Raw genomic sequence first — 15,660 nt, 5'->3', positions numbered from 1 at the left:
TGCTATTACTGAAAGCCCTTTGCTTCCAAGTGTTAATACAATTGCAGTTCATATTTCAGATAATCTGCCAAAAAGAAAAAACTGATTTCTAAATATTTGATCATAAAAGTTGTCCTTAGCTTTTACACAGATAATTTAGTCAAATAATATCAGATAATCTTAGAGCAGATTTAACAGGAAATTGCTAGGGACTCCATCTAAGCAGCATCCATTTGCACTTATATAAATGTACTGAATGTGTAGGAAGACTTTGACAGCTTGCCATATGTGATTTCATTCTGTAGCCTACCTACTTTACCATCAAAAGTTATATCCTTTGAAGCATTGCCAGAATTACTTTAGCCCAGTAGATATGCTAGATGTGCCCTTTAAAAGCCATATCATTTCCTTTCTACTCTGACTAGTTCAATGTAGCATCTGCTCAACTAAATTCCTTTGAAGGTTAAAACCAAAAAAACCCCTGTATTACTGCTCAGTAAGATGTCCAGTGTTGAATGAAGACCACGGATGCAAGAGAATAAATAAGAGTTAAACGTAACTATAAAAGAGAATCAGAAAATTATCAGCTATCATGCGAATATTATAATTATACACACAGAGAATATATATTTGCTTTCAGGATAGGTAAGCGTTTTATTTAAAATAATAATAATCCCTGAATTTTATACTTCCATTCCATTATGTTGATTGTTTATATGCAAATTCTGATATTGCTGTGACATGGGTGCTAATGCCATAATAAAGGATATCACACATCAACAACTTGATTCAACATAGCAAATATGTATGTATAATGTCCTTTAAAACCTTTGGGTTTTACAGTTATTTTAAAAGACACTATGTTATTTTCACAGCACCTTCCCAGGTGTTCTAGATGATAATGAAGGGATAGTCCACATCATCTAGTATCACAAAGCAGTTGTGACATTTTAAAAATACCTTCAGTTTAGCTTCTTTAGTGTCTACAAAGGCATTTAAGATTGAAGGCTTGTGTTTTTACTAAAGAGCTGAATGAATTCCACTAATTACATGATTTCCTTGTCTGCTCAATCGAAAAGGTTTCAAAACATATTAAAATGGCAATGTCCTTTCCTAGTCTCTTGAAAACCTGCACTGTCAAGTTTAATTAATGAGCTGTAAAAGTTACATTTTTATATCTGGGATTTTTTTCCCAATTTCTCTTATTATTTCACATGAATTTGTACCCTCACTAGGGAGGTTGCAGCCTTTGCTAATCTGCAGGGATTTATCACAAGAACACGATGAGAACACAGACTGGACTGTGTCAGAACTAGCAACACCACTGTCCAAATTAGGTAGAGCACTAATGTCTTTATACCAGTTAAATAGCTCCTAACCACTTAGAATGGAATAAGCCTAATTTTTTTTTTTTTTAAGTCTGTGTATCTTTGTAGCCTTCCAAAAAGAAATAATCTTTCTTCACAATCACAAGCGTAGATAAACTAAGACGAGTGTAATGATATCAAAAAAGAAGAGGAGAAAAGAACAAGTATTAAGGCACTGGCTTTGATTTAGCCAAAAAAACCATCTGGAATAGCCTTCGTCAGCTTGTCCAATTTGAAGTGTACAAAATTCTTTCTGTAGACCCTTTTCTGCCAAAATGTAGGGAAAATAAATCCTTAACTTGCAATGAGGATGAGAGAGAGCCCCATCTTAGTGGAGCTCTCTCTAGAAACTGGAATTTGCTTATGTGCATTTCAGTGACTGAATTACTTTCTATTTTCAATTCTTCCCCTGAATTGCCTTCTGACGGGAAGGCACTGTACGCTTAAGCAACCATACATCAAAACTGAATTTGGGAGCTAAGAAGGAAGACAGAGTGAATCAGATGAAGATGGGAAACAGATGGCTTTAAAATAAAACTATCATAATTGTTCACCTCTCCCAAACATGCAACTAATCAAATGTATACCTTTCACAACAGAAGAAGTTTTCCACTACATTGTTCTAGACAACCACTCTGACCCTGAAGATTGTCAGGTCTTTGGAATGCATCTTTTTCAGTAGTTAGACACTACCTCATCTACGTAACAAATAAAGTCACTGTAAATAAAGTATATAGCATTTACAATTAATGTAGGAATCCTTTAAAATGCATTAAAAAAATGTTGATTCAGATTAACTCAGTTTGAATATATACATTTAGAGATAGGACAAAGAAATCAAGCTATCATATGACCAAAATATTTAAAAACATGCAACCAATTTATAACCAATTTAGGGAACAAAAAAAGAATCATCAAACTGTCACTCTTATTCAAAGTACTAGTTGCTTATAGGGACAGAGGGACTGCTCAATACCTTCCAGAAAAATCTCTTTATTCCCAGTGTAATGTAAACACCACATTGACAATGTTGACATATAGTAAATGTTGATATATTGTAAAACGAGAACCATTCAAAAACCTGTGAAATCTTTTCATTGACTCACAGGCTGTGGATCAGACTCGTGTCAGGTCAGGAGAAACAAATGCAGGAGGGAAAGCTACTGTTTCTCCAACTGGATTAATGAGTTTTAAAAAAGGAAGCATCTCTTCCAACAGACTTTAAGTCATGACTCCTGCATGCTTCCACAATATGTGGAAGAGATACATTTACAATATTCATCATATCTTTCTTATGCATATGTTATGGAAGTTCGACAAGAACACATGGATAGCTCCATTGTCATTCAAGGAATGTCAGGAATATATATGGCTTTGTATTTACTACTTATGCATGAATAAGTGCTGTCCCAAAAGAGACGTCTTTCTGAAATGCAGTATGAAAAGGTATAGGCTACACCTTACTATCCTCGCTACATCCTAATTCTGCAGTACTCAGCCTAGAAAATACTCTTGTCACTCAAAAGACCCAAAGACAGAATCTTAAACACAGAATAATTAATATAGGTAATAATACTGTCATACCCATTATTAGCACAAGGCCAGATTTACTAATGCAAAGGCTTCAAAAGTTATCTGGAATGCAGTATGAGCACGATACACCATATTAGTTTGCAGATCCACGTGATCCCATTCAACTAGAGAAATAAGCCAGTGTTTCCCCTTTCTATTTTACTGTTGCCAAACCCCACACTTTTATTGCCAATCATGTGACATTTGATTGTAGCTTCAAAGGTCTGGGTGTAGAATCATGATATTCCCAGAAAGTCTCAGACATCTCTTAAACATAAAAGCAAACTTCTAGCATTCATGGTAACCAATGGAAAAAGAAGAGTTGAAAATGTAAAGCCATAAAGGCTGCAAAACCCCCAGAATGACAATAAGACCTTTAAAATATTATATTCATATACCTAATAACTTGAAATCAGTGTTACTATTTGAGTTGATGCTGGGCCATGACTTCTGAATATCAAGGCTTGGCAAAATTTATTTTGGTCGGTGAGGAAGAAGCAGCATTTCATCTCACAGCTTTTATTCTCAGTTGTTGAGTAGGGGCAGCATGCCGTGTCTCTCCCCTGCCTTCCCCTTCCTGTCTGCTCACATGGGAGAGGCATTGCTTTTGTCTGTCTCGCTCACACTATTTTGATTCCCCTTCCCTCCAATATTTGCACATGCTTCCTGTCTCTAGAGGAGAAGATAATTCTTGCTCTTAAGACATATCCCCTCACTCCTGAATGAAGACATTTTCTCTCTTTCTTTTCTTAAATTTCTAACTCTGGAGATTTATCACTCCACTCTTTGTCCACATCTGAGTTCCTGTGTTTTGAAAGGGAAAATGTAGTCCTAGTTTTCCTCTGCCTCATCTGGTGGCCAGCAGAAGTACGTCTCTGCTGCACAGTCGGCTTTGGCTATGCCAGCACTGCTAGGGCATGCTCCATCTGTTCCCAAACCACTTAACTACATCCTCAATGGAACTGCAGTAGCCTGTGTGCTGGGATGGGTCCTGATGGCAGACCCTGGTGGCATAGCTTGTAACACGGCATTCTACGTTCTTCTATGGATTCATCTGCAGAGGGTCCTCCTGTGGCAGTGCCATGAGGACAATAAGTAAATAACATCCAAGGGGAGATGAGTTACTCAGCATTAATGCAGGGAGTTCTGAAGGTATGAGCAAACAGCAAAAGAGCTTTTAATATGAGTGCTGTTGGGGAACTCCGCTGAGCGACTAAGATAAAGTATGGGTTCACAGTTCACTGACAAGTTTTTTGATGCTCTTTTTTTCCTGACCACTAAATGCAGAAATCTACCCGGGTACATTCCCTCTCATGTTGTAACTTTACCAGGAAGCTGGTGTCAGCCTCTGTGCAACTGGAAACACGGGCAGAGGATGTGTTAGATGGCATCTGTATTCAAATGCCAGAAAGAAATACAGGGAAATATAAGGTTAAAATGCTAAGGCAGCTTCGGACTATTTTAATGTTGAAGATGAACGGAGAATGACAAAAGAATATAGATTAGCACTGGAGGAGAAATAGCACACGGACGTGATTGTCTTGATTCCACTACAAACCCTGGGGATTAATCACCATCAGCCTTGGACTTGGAGGCTCTCTCGGCTAGATACCACACTAACTCTTCAGTGAAGACATTCTCCACAGAATTTGGAATACTTCTCTCTTACCAATCCTCTCTTCCCAGAAGAGGATTCCTCTGTTAACTCTGACTGAAAACAGAATATGTAAAGCCCTGACCAAGGCTGTAACAAGACAAGATGCAGGCAAGAACAGATTAAGACATATCTCCTATCCTTGTTCTGAGCTGCTTGTTCCTGATCCCATGCTTTCATATGCAACTCCTTAGTTGGACTGGTAGAACTGTCAGTGAGGATTTGCAGTGGAAGATATCACTGAACTGATCTGAGTTTAAAGAAGGTTTGTTGTTTTTTTTTTTTTTTTTTTTTTTTTGCATGGTTATTTTTAGCCAAGATCAGTGATCATGTTTTTTAATACATACAGGCACTGTTTTATTTATTTCATAACCTTAGGCCAATCCTCGAGTTTCTCTGGCCTGACACACCCTTTCTGAAACGCTTGGAACGGGAATTCTGCCGAGGGAACTGGTACTGTTTCACTGCTACAAATCCTGAATCATTTCATACATCACAGAATATTTGAGTCAGGATTTTCACTTGCCCTGACTCAAGTATGGATGTAAAAGAGAATCAGTCTTTAGAGTCAGTGCCTCTTGCAAGCATTCAAAACCATGTTTTCTTACTGTTAATAAAAAACTATTAATTATAATTTATTTATTTTTAGAACTGAATTTCTCATCAGTCACCAGCAGAATGACTTTTTTCAACCTTACCATTAAAAGGTAAAATGGTTAATTTTTGAGTTTTTTTTCCTCCTATCTCTAATGTGCATGGAAAATATATTGATGCCAAATTTGTAAGTTTCCTACCACTATCTGTTTTTCTCCCCCAATTATTCCACAGCTGTTTGTTTTACTAAGTGACTATATATAGAATATTCTCCAACTTCCACACAAAAATGTTACAATAGAATGCAAAAAAGATACCAAACTACTCTGTAGCTAATTTGGATAATATGAATGTTAATTCGGGGAAACTCTTTGTCTTTGTTTTAATAGGAAAGACAAACGTAAAATAGCTAAACTGTCTTAACCATTTTCCCCAGACATTTTTCTTAAAACAATCTGAAAACATTGCATCCACCAGAAAGCAAATAGTCTGACTGCTAATGTTCTAAGTCTTACTTATTCAGTCCTGGAAAGAGTTAACAGTTGCTACGAAAATACCTTATCAAAATCTTATTTTTAAAATCAAATGCTAGAAATTATTAAGTGACACGAAAAGTCTTCAGCCTTCAAGTGTTAAACCAATGAAGCTATATTTTATTGCACGGAGAATCTGTGTGATTCATTTTAACCAGTGAATCCCTTCTGCATAAAGGCTTTCAATGTTTCAACCTCAATGGCTGGTAAAATATGTTCAAAAGAATAAATAAGGGGAACATGATTCTCATGTAAAATGACATTCTGGATTCCTTTAGTTAACTCAACAGAGAGCTGTATTCAGCGGAGCCTAAAAGACAATACTGCTGGCAGTATTTAAACACACTGCAGAAGAATAAGCAAAACAACGTGATCGGTAACAATAAGTTAATTTCAAGTTTAAAAAAATCAGTAAAGCATTGCTGTATATATTGCATTTGGACTGACTACAAAGTGACAGTCAGCGGATTATTCCACAGATTGCTAATGCTGAAAATTCTGATGGCATTTACTAGCATAACCTTTCAACTCTGAGCACATCAATAGAAGCAGACAGTGGTTTGAAATATGATTCCTTGCAGATAGCATATCCTCATTCATCTGACTGTGGTGCTCTGTGCTCCATTGCACAAACAGCGGCTCACCCACTTCTGAGAGGACACTAATAAAAAAGGCATCAATTTTCAGCTCTAGTACTACTGTGATCTCTTTATATGTTCGACATCCAACATTAAATTAAAATGCTGTTATAAATCCTACTTTCTGAATCTGGAATGAGTGTTGGGTTTTTGTCGCATGAGACTGCAGCAAATCTTGTCAAAAGCAAGGAAGCACGTCTTGTTCACTCAGAATTAATGTTGTGGATGAAAGAAAGAGGTAAAAGAGGTTGAATATGGTGAACTGTGGGTGTCAAAGGCAGTGGGTAAAGCAGCTTTGGGGTACCAAACAGAGCATAACATTTTCTGCTTTTATTAGATTCTGAATCAGTAATTATAATTAACAATTACTAACTGCACATGAAAAACAGTTTCTTTGCTATATAAAGTGCTTTCAAAAAATCCTGCAAATCTTTAAATGACTTTATTCTTCGCAGTTCGGGCAATACGTTCCTCTGTGCTAGACAAAACCAGTTTTGTAATAACCAGATAAAACAGGCCAAGTGTTTTGGATCACTTCAAGACCATACAGTGAAGGTTGTTACAGAGTGTCTATGCAAAATTATGCATATTGATGTTGATGTACAGGACTTCTGTCAGCTTGTCATTTGCACTTGAGTTGTCTTAAAAGTTCTTGGGTTGGAATAGGGATTTAAAAGAAAAAAAAAGGGCGTAAAGAAAAAATTATTAGGCACTGATGAGAAATACTGTGACAACGGCAAAATCTTTTCCTGAGCAAAAATAAAGCTGTGAAAGTGAGCGCAAGAAAGAAAGCGGGCAGGACATTTCTGTTATGTAGAAGAGTGCCATACGTTTTGGAGCCTTTCAGCTGTGTCTGATAACCTCTAATGGCAGGTATCCTTTCCTCTTTAAGAGCTAAGCTAAGCTACACTGAAAAGGCAATAATGGCTTCAGCAAAGACACTGTGTCTATAGATATTTTCTGTTGTTCGGTTCATTCATAATTATGAAGAAAAGAAACAAGCTTGCCTTTTTGGGGGTGGGAAAGTGCCTTGAAGAGTGGTTCAATATCTGGATCGAACAGAGGAACTTTTTCCCCCTAAGGATCCTGCCTGAAGAAACCTTGACATGCACAAAGTCAGAACCTAGACAAAGTTGCCCTGGTGAGAACGATAAGGTCACCCGTGGGATTGCTGAGATTATCTCTGTCAAGCACTTGGACAGCATGCAGTCAAATGATGCATCATGCAGTCATTTTCGGGGGGGAAAAATCAATTTCTTCACCAGGTCGCTATTTGCTTTTCAAAGTGCCCTTGTAGGCCTTCACCACCAAGCATTTATCAATTTAAATGTTGTAAATTGATAATGTGCCACTGTGCCTTGTACTGTTTCTGAATTATTTTGATACTTATATTTTCTTACTGCTCTCAAAATCCTCAGAGCTACTCTATTGCAACAGAGCTCCCTTGCTCACTTCTTTTAGCATAAAGGATAAGAGTAAATGAACTTTCTTATGCTGAACATTAAGGAAAAAACTTCTTCGAAAAACACATGACCAACACAGGATTTCCCAGGCTTTTATTTGCTAATTTTTAAAGGGGACAAACTATAAAAAAATTATCAGTGCTGCTGCACCAATTTATTACATGAGCAGAAACGATCATTCTACATACTAGTATTTAAATTCAGAATACGGAAAGAATGACGGCAACAACAAAACAAAGCAAGCTCTTTTTTTTTTTCAACGGGTTATTGTCGAGACTTGCTTTAAAAAATTGTGGTTTTCCTGTGATGTTCTTGGTTTTGTTGTTATTTTTTGCTTGGATTTTTTAATTATTTTTTTTTAATTATTATTTAGCTAACAATACAGGGGGAAAAGAAGGTAGAATTTACAGAACAAATGCAAGTGTCAAGATTGGTTTATATTTTTTTTTAAGCAAACAGAGCACAAAAGCAATCCTTTAACCATCTACTAACCCCAATTTGATTTGCATTGAAAAACAGGTAGAGCACAGTAGTTGAGGTTTGTGCTTCGTAAAAAGCAAAAGAAATACATGGCAGTTGCAAAGCATTCTTAACCTCCAGTGATTTATTGGCCCTCAGCCAAGTTATCAGGGGAATCTAATTCTTCTTTATTATTCAAATAAACCACATTTGGCACCATGGTTCCTTTTCAGAATAGCTTCACAAATAGACTGAGTACTGTCATTTATTTGACCTTGTACTCGTGTGCTGTAGCTGTAATTTTATTTGCCATTTCATAGAACAAATGCACAGAAATCCAAAATAAGGAGACAGGTTATGCTACTAGTAACGCAGTACCTAGGCAATATACCTGCTTTGTTTTAAAAAGGACAAAACCTCAACAATTTATTCTTTTTTTTCCTTCTTCCTCTCTATTATCTCCTATTGTGCCTGCAGCTGCACTGGTCCTTTTTAGTGAGTTCTCTTTTCAACAGGCCAATTCGCAAACAGGTCTGTGTGCTGGACAAGTAGGAGCAAAGGTAGGAAACATTTCATTCTAAGGTGTGGACCTCACAGAGGGGAAGCAATGCTTGTTGAGTACGACTGTTGGTGAGAGGTGATGAAGAACTTGTTTCCTGAAAGCAAAAGTAACCTCACCAGCGTATCAGCCCATAATATTTTCTATTGACCCAGAAACCTCATATGTCTGACAATTTTATCATTTGTTCTGGATTTTTCTCCCTATTTGTTACCATTTCTGTTTCAGCATATTTTTGGCCTAAGTCTCAAACATGGAGACTTGCAAAAGAATTGAAATCTCTTAGGTAAGCGCTGATACTGACTTCTAAGTGCCTGAAGGAGTGATTCGAGTGCCTCTTCAATGTCCAGATATGGTGACTCATTTTATCCATCTACTTTTGAAATCTCATCTCATTTCTAAAAGGAAATCAGGGACTGGGTATTCAAAAGATGGCAATGTATCAAAAATTACCTGCTGACTTGAAAATGTCAGAGAATAGGCATATATGAAGACAAAATATTTTTACATCACTACAGAGGTGCAGGGTAAAAAGCTGTTTGTATTGGCAAAAGGGTAAGCCACACCACCACAGGTCCTGTTGTCTGACCCAGCAAAGAAATCCCAGCTGTACTGCACATTTCTAGACACGTCTGGGTCTTCCAACAAACACTACAGTTCCTGAAACTACTGAATACTGGAAAGTATGTTGGACTATTTCAGCTTGCCCCAAGCATAATTGAGCTATGACAATTTATATAGAGTAAGGATACAACTAGGAGATTTTGGCCCATTTCTGTTGCTTTTATTCTCTTCCTTCTCTCATTCATTATTTGCATTATTTGTGTCTTTCCCTCTACTTTGAAAGGCATCTGCCTTCTCTGAAACTGCTCTGATTGCAATTCCACAGTGTTCTCTAAAATCCACATCTGCCATACTAACTTAAAATTCTTGGTTAGCATTAGCTGGAAGATAGTGTTCAAAACATACATATATCTATGGGTGTCTACGTGCAAGGTACATTCATTGTAATGTCACAAGAGTATTTATTGTAATTTTTGTTTACCGTTCAAATATACTGTTATTTTGCCAGGAGTAACTTTATTATTATCATTGCCAGGCTACCTCCAAGATATTGTTTTATCAGGTTTCTTTACTATTAGCCTCGCAGCTATCTTAGAACATCAGCATCCATTTGTTTTGTACCACTGGCTCTCAATGTTCAGAAAAGAGAAAAATTGGGTTCTGTGAAAAACTATTTTCACCTGCTGAGATTCAGTACAAGGACTCTTTTCCTTTAGCTAAGAGACATGAGATTTTGCTTTGCAAGTACAAAAGATATTGTACGTTATTCCCACGCTTACTAGTTAAAAAGGAAAAAAAAAACCTAAACCAAACAAGGACAAAGTATCTAAGAAGTCATTTGACTAGAAAGTAAGACTCCAACATCAGCACTTGAAGAAGATAATTCAAATAAAAATGTTTATAATGTACATCCAGACTTTCTGAAGTGCAAAATTACCTAGAGGTTCTATATAAATATATACTTGGGGAGTATCAGGATAGGGACCCATCCATGTTTACCTGAAGCGCAAGAAATGCAATACCACATGTATCACAGAGCACCACCCCAGAAATTCAGAATTCACAAGTATTTTGAGATTGTTGTATTGCAAACAGTAGCATTTCCGCGTACAATTTGAGAAATGGTTTTACAGATATTCTTGCTAATATTTTTTGTAATAAATAACACTTTGAGTAGCGATTCAGTAACAGTAGCTACAGCATTTCTTTTGTCATTATTAAAAGACCTAGCTATATAATTATACCAAGAAAACAATATATTAAAAATACAAATGCAGTATGTCTGAGAAATACAAAATGTCTCCATAAAGACAGACGGGAAGAACAGTGAAAATCACAGATATTTTAGTAGATCTCAGTAAATTTCATCTATTATTGTATTAAAACCCAAAGTCCCGGTTCTGATTTTTGGTATTTTTTCCATCGATACTTTCAGCAGTGAACGCAAGGAAACATTCGTCCTGTTATATCAAATACTCTAACACGCAAAGACAATTACTTTATTTATCTGAACCCTTGCTTGAAATGTATATGGGGATCAAGATGAAGTGTAAAGTCTTAACAACATGATGTAAGCTCAGAGTAAGGAAAGATTTACCGACTCCTAGAGTTAAAAAGACAGTGGCAGAAAATGCTTTTAACAAGAGACAGCATAGGGTTAAAGCCAAATTTTTCTTGAACAGATGATATTTCAGATGGCCACACTATTCCAGATGCATCAATTTCCTTGAAAATCCAATCCATATATGTGCATATGCTGTGCTGGCAGGAGGACTGACTGAAATGGCCAAAACCCAAGAGCTAATATTCTTTTGGCCAGAATAATGCAATTATTATTTTCCTAGCTATCAGTCTAAGCATACAGAGCCATCTGTTATGCAAAGCAAACATACACATCTCAATTACAGAAAATGCAGTTGCCTTGACAGAATTTGGATTACACCACTAACCAGGGCTGTAAAATTTGTTTTAAGCTAGTGTATAATGGATGCCTTTCAGGAGTTTCCTAATTAGCATTTACCTGCTTAAACTAATTATCCATCCTTCTTCTTTACTGGCTTATTAAACTTTGTTGGATACTATGCATAAAACAGATTAATATGAGCATAAGACAATAATAAACATTAAAGTTCCGATTCTTTACTGTATTAGCAACATGGTGGCGCACCAATTTCAAAATTTGAGATTCTTGATACTAACTCCCAAACAGATTAAGGCAGGGATTAAAGTCTATTACGAAACGAGGACTTTAATGAGAGACAAGAATACTGATATGAGTTAGAAACAGCTCTGTTTCCATTTCTATCATTGGGTTTGCTAAAGCCAGCACAAAATAACAATTACTGAACTTATTACAGCCAATTGCTTGCATGTTCTTTGAGGAGTTAATGAACCTCTATTTGTATTCTCACCAGCTAATATTTAAAATTGTCTTTTTCTGCACCAAATGTTAGAATTTCCTATTTCATTGTTGTTGGGGTACAGCAAAATTGGCAGTTGCCAGTGCTAACAGTTGCCTCCTCATAGCAGTATGGGTCCCAATTTAAAGGAGCTGAAATAAATATTGTTTCAGTTTTTCTTTTTCTCCTCAGGGTGACTGCAACAGAAGTAGATTATCCTACTCTGAAAATCATCATGCAAAATCTTTCTGCTGCATTCCTAAGTACAAGCAGAAAGAAGCTATCCTTCCTAAACATTTCTGAATGCTGCAGGATTAGGAATAAGCATCAACAAGCAACCTTCCCCCCACTTGTGTCCTGCCTTTTAATCTTTGAAACAGTTGTCACCAATTAAATGAAAAAAAAATAAACAACCAAAACCCAGAAATTATTATATTTTATAAATTTGTCTTTTCATATTAGTGAGCATTTGTGAAAGAGGCAAAATGTGTCCTTGGTGGAACCCTCCCTGCAAGACTTTTTAATGGTCTCTTTCAGCATTTCTTGACTCCAAATGACTCCCTGTCATCGTGTCAGCTCCCTGGATAATGCAGGGTACTCCATAAACATCCAGTAATAGGACACAAGGGAAGTACTATTAGTGTGTCCCTTTCCTATCAGGTATAGAGGTTTAAAGTTCAAAACAACTGAGAAAAGAAACTTCATTTGTTCTCAATAAATTAATAATGATCCTCCACGGCAAAAAGTTTTCAGGCACGAGTTTGTCTTATCCCAACGTCCGAGACTGATAGACATGTTTTTCAATTACTTCTCAGGATGAAGCATATGCCACTTTAAATAACTAATTCGATAATCCACACAAAATACAGAAACTAAATTATTACTTCTTTAAGAATGATAAATGGAAGAACACATCATACACAGTTATGTTCTAGAATTGAAAGCATGTACTTACTTGGGACAGGCCTAAATAGATGGAGACAGTTTCTGAAATGTACAAAAATTTTCCTTCTTGATTTAGTGCAAATACAAATCCATCCAGGGACTACAGAGTAAAGAAAAAAAAAGTAAACAGATTAATAAAAAATTCTAAATTCCAGATAGAAATAGATTCAAACAAAGGCATCACAGAACAAATTGAGGAAAAAGTTCTGATTTCTATGACGGTGTTTTTAATTTGAATCCTTAAAATACATTCTTTCTACATATTAACAAACAGCATATGAGTATATTCCAAAGTTCAAGGATTTATTGTCATGCTTACATCTGTCATATACTGTATAAAATTTATCTCAATTGCATGACAAGAAATATAGAAAAATAAAATGTTCTTCGATTTTTTACATGGAGAAATAAATAAGGAAAACAAATAACCTTCCAATAAAATGGTATGTAGGAAGATTCTCCCCCATCTCCCAGAATCAAATCAGTGAATTTCCACTTCCAAAAACTAAAAAAGAGAAAATAAAATCCTACCATCACTCAAACCACTATGGACCTCAATAATTTGTTAATTAATTGAGGATTACACACACACACACACACACACACCACCTTTTCCTTTTGTGAGACAACAAACAAAGCCAATCAGCAGATTACTGTCAAATATGTTTACAGTTTAGGTCTATAGAATGTTATGAATTTCATCCCTTTGGTGTAAAACCCTACATCAGATTTTATTTTGACAGGTTCAAGTCTTTGGATGTGGTTTCCATTGCAACTGCAAAAATCAAAATACGACTACACAGATTAATGCATACCTTTTGAAACATGACTGCAGTTAATAAACAAAGGACTATATTCTAAACTGACACACAGAGTAAATCACTGCACAATGAGACGGAAATATACCTCTAGGAGTAAGAGCAAATCTTCACTAGGAAGAAACTGCCTTTCATACACTATATGTGCCTTTACTTTTATGCTTTTTATGAGGCTGATTATTGGCAAACAAACATTCACCATTGCAAAAGTAAAATAGCAAAATTCCAGAAATTAGAAATGCTAAAAAAACTCATAAAAGAAGAAACACCCCAAATGTTGAGGCGAACAAGAAACAATCCCAAAAAACCCCATCCCAAATATCCACTTGGGATAAAGCTATGTGTAAACTAAAAATATAACTGTAGCATTTGAGAGATCAACCTGGTTTGGGAAGGAAAAACAAGAGATTCGCACAAATTTGATGGAGATATATGATGACAAAGTCATGTAATCATTTCCCTCCTTTTCAAATACAGAACAGTTATTTCTGAGGGTTTTTTTTTTATTTATTTTTTTTATTCTTCTGCTTCTTGATTAATTTCTAACACGCTGCTGGTCAGAAGCTGTCTTTGCCAAGTGTTCACCCCTCTCTGATGTAGTAGCTGGTGGAATTAGTTCAAAAATCTGGGTTTTCTGAAAAGAATAAACTACATATTGGGAAACAAACCCTCACTAAAGACACTGCATTAAAGACAGACCCTAATTTATATTTATGAATTAATAAAAATGTAAATCTGCATAGATTTCCTTCATGTAAAAACATTTATATTATGCAAGCCATTTATGGCCTCTTATAAATCATCATCATTTCTTTTCAAATGATTAACATCAGTTCCTTGAATTTTAACATCAGTAACAGGTGGAAAATTTGGAATAGTGACGTTCAAACTTAGACCCATACAAGGACAATCAAAACCTTTACACATTTGATCTCCCTCTCTGTGCATCATTTTTTTCTGCTGCTATCCACTTTCCCCGTCACAGAAAGATCAGAAGAGTAAATCTTTAAAGGTCTTGGTTTAAGTTTTCCTGATTCTCTGTCCCATGTTCCCTTGAGGAAATTGGTTTAATCCTCTGTCAGAAATGAAACTGGGAACCATCACCCTGATTTCCTGGCCATGTAGCAAGAATGCTTCTTGCTAGAATGCCATTCTCCACAAGCAACAATAAATTGCTATACTGAATCAGACTATCTGCAGTGGTTGGGTTTCCTGCGTCTGACAGTGTGTACCTAGATGCCTCAGAACAGTGTTTGAAATATCCGTAATGGTTATGTAGGTAATGACAAGCATTCCAGAAGTTTCTTTCTAACCTCAGGTTGTTACCAGTTGGCATGACCACGATATCTGATATTACTTATAATTATTTTTTATAACTAGTGTGCTCAAGACTTTATACTTTTTTTTTTTTTTTTTTAATCCTGTTACGTTCTTGGCTCAATGATATTTTGAGGAAAGACGTTTCACAGGTTATTTGTGTATCATATAAAAACAACATTCCTCTTCTCAGCTTTTTACATATCCGGCTTTTAGTGTGGTCTTCTTGTTCTTTTACTCAAGAGTTACACACAGTTGGAGTACATTTATGATCCTTTCTGTTTAGTAGACTGCATTACTGTGTAATTATCTGGCATATCTGGATAAAGCAAAAAATAATTCTCTGAGTCACTGATGGCCTTCCTGCTTCTTTTCCGCGCGTCATCTTATTTAGGAATTCAGGCTTCCTAATGAAACAAAAGTTTGAAGAAAGCTTTTAGTACTGATTAGGCATAAAAGTTTTCCTCAGTTTTGTCTTGGAATTGGCTGAAACCAGTTTTGCCGGAAAAATATAAACAAATAAAACTATCTTTGGTCGACATAACTGTACGAAGACATTTCACCCTTCATGGCTAAAGTTTGGAAAGTCATCAGCAACCAGGAAGAGTGTTAAAGTGAGAAGTGTTAGACATCTTAACCACTTGCTACTTTTCCATGCCATTGACTCTGATTCTCTCCTTTCAGCTACACAGTTTTAATTCTTTACCCCTTTCTTCTCTTTCTTTCTGGGATACTATTCCTTACCTTTGCCTCCTAGTTTTACAAGGGAGGTAACTAGGGAGGTAACTAAGGAGGCACC

General features: G+C 36.1%; 1 protein-coding gene across 6 annotated transcripts in view; it reads right to left on the bottom strand.

Moving 5' to 3' along the window:
* The window catches only part of NPAS3 (neuronal PAS domain protein 3), a gene marked incomplete at its 3' end in the record, with an annotated part of 622,106 nt that overhangs the window by 175,779 nt on the left and 430,667 nt on the right, over positions 1 to 15,660 (bottom strand). For all 6 annotated transcript variants that reach the window (XM_082485382.1, XM_082485383.1, XM_082485384.1 and 3 more), the window contains one exon: positions 12,737 to 12,826. In XM_082485382.1, coding sequence (XP_082341508.1) covers positions 12,737 to 12,826 — 90 coding nt within the window. The remainder of the gene's footprint in view (positions 1 to 12,736; positions 12,827 to 15,660) is intronic.

This window comes from Vanellus vanellus (genome assembly GCF_965231255.1).
Source record: "Vanellus vanellus genome assembly, chromosome: 6".
NCBI lineage: Eukaryota > Metazoa > Chordata > Aves > Charadriiformes > Charadriidae > Vanellus > Vanellus vanellus.
This window is presented reverse-complemented; position numbering and strand designations above follow the sequence as displayed.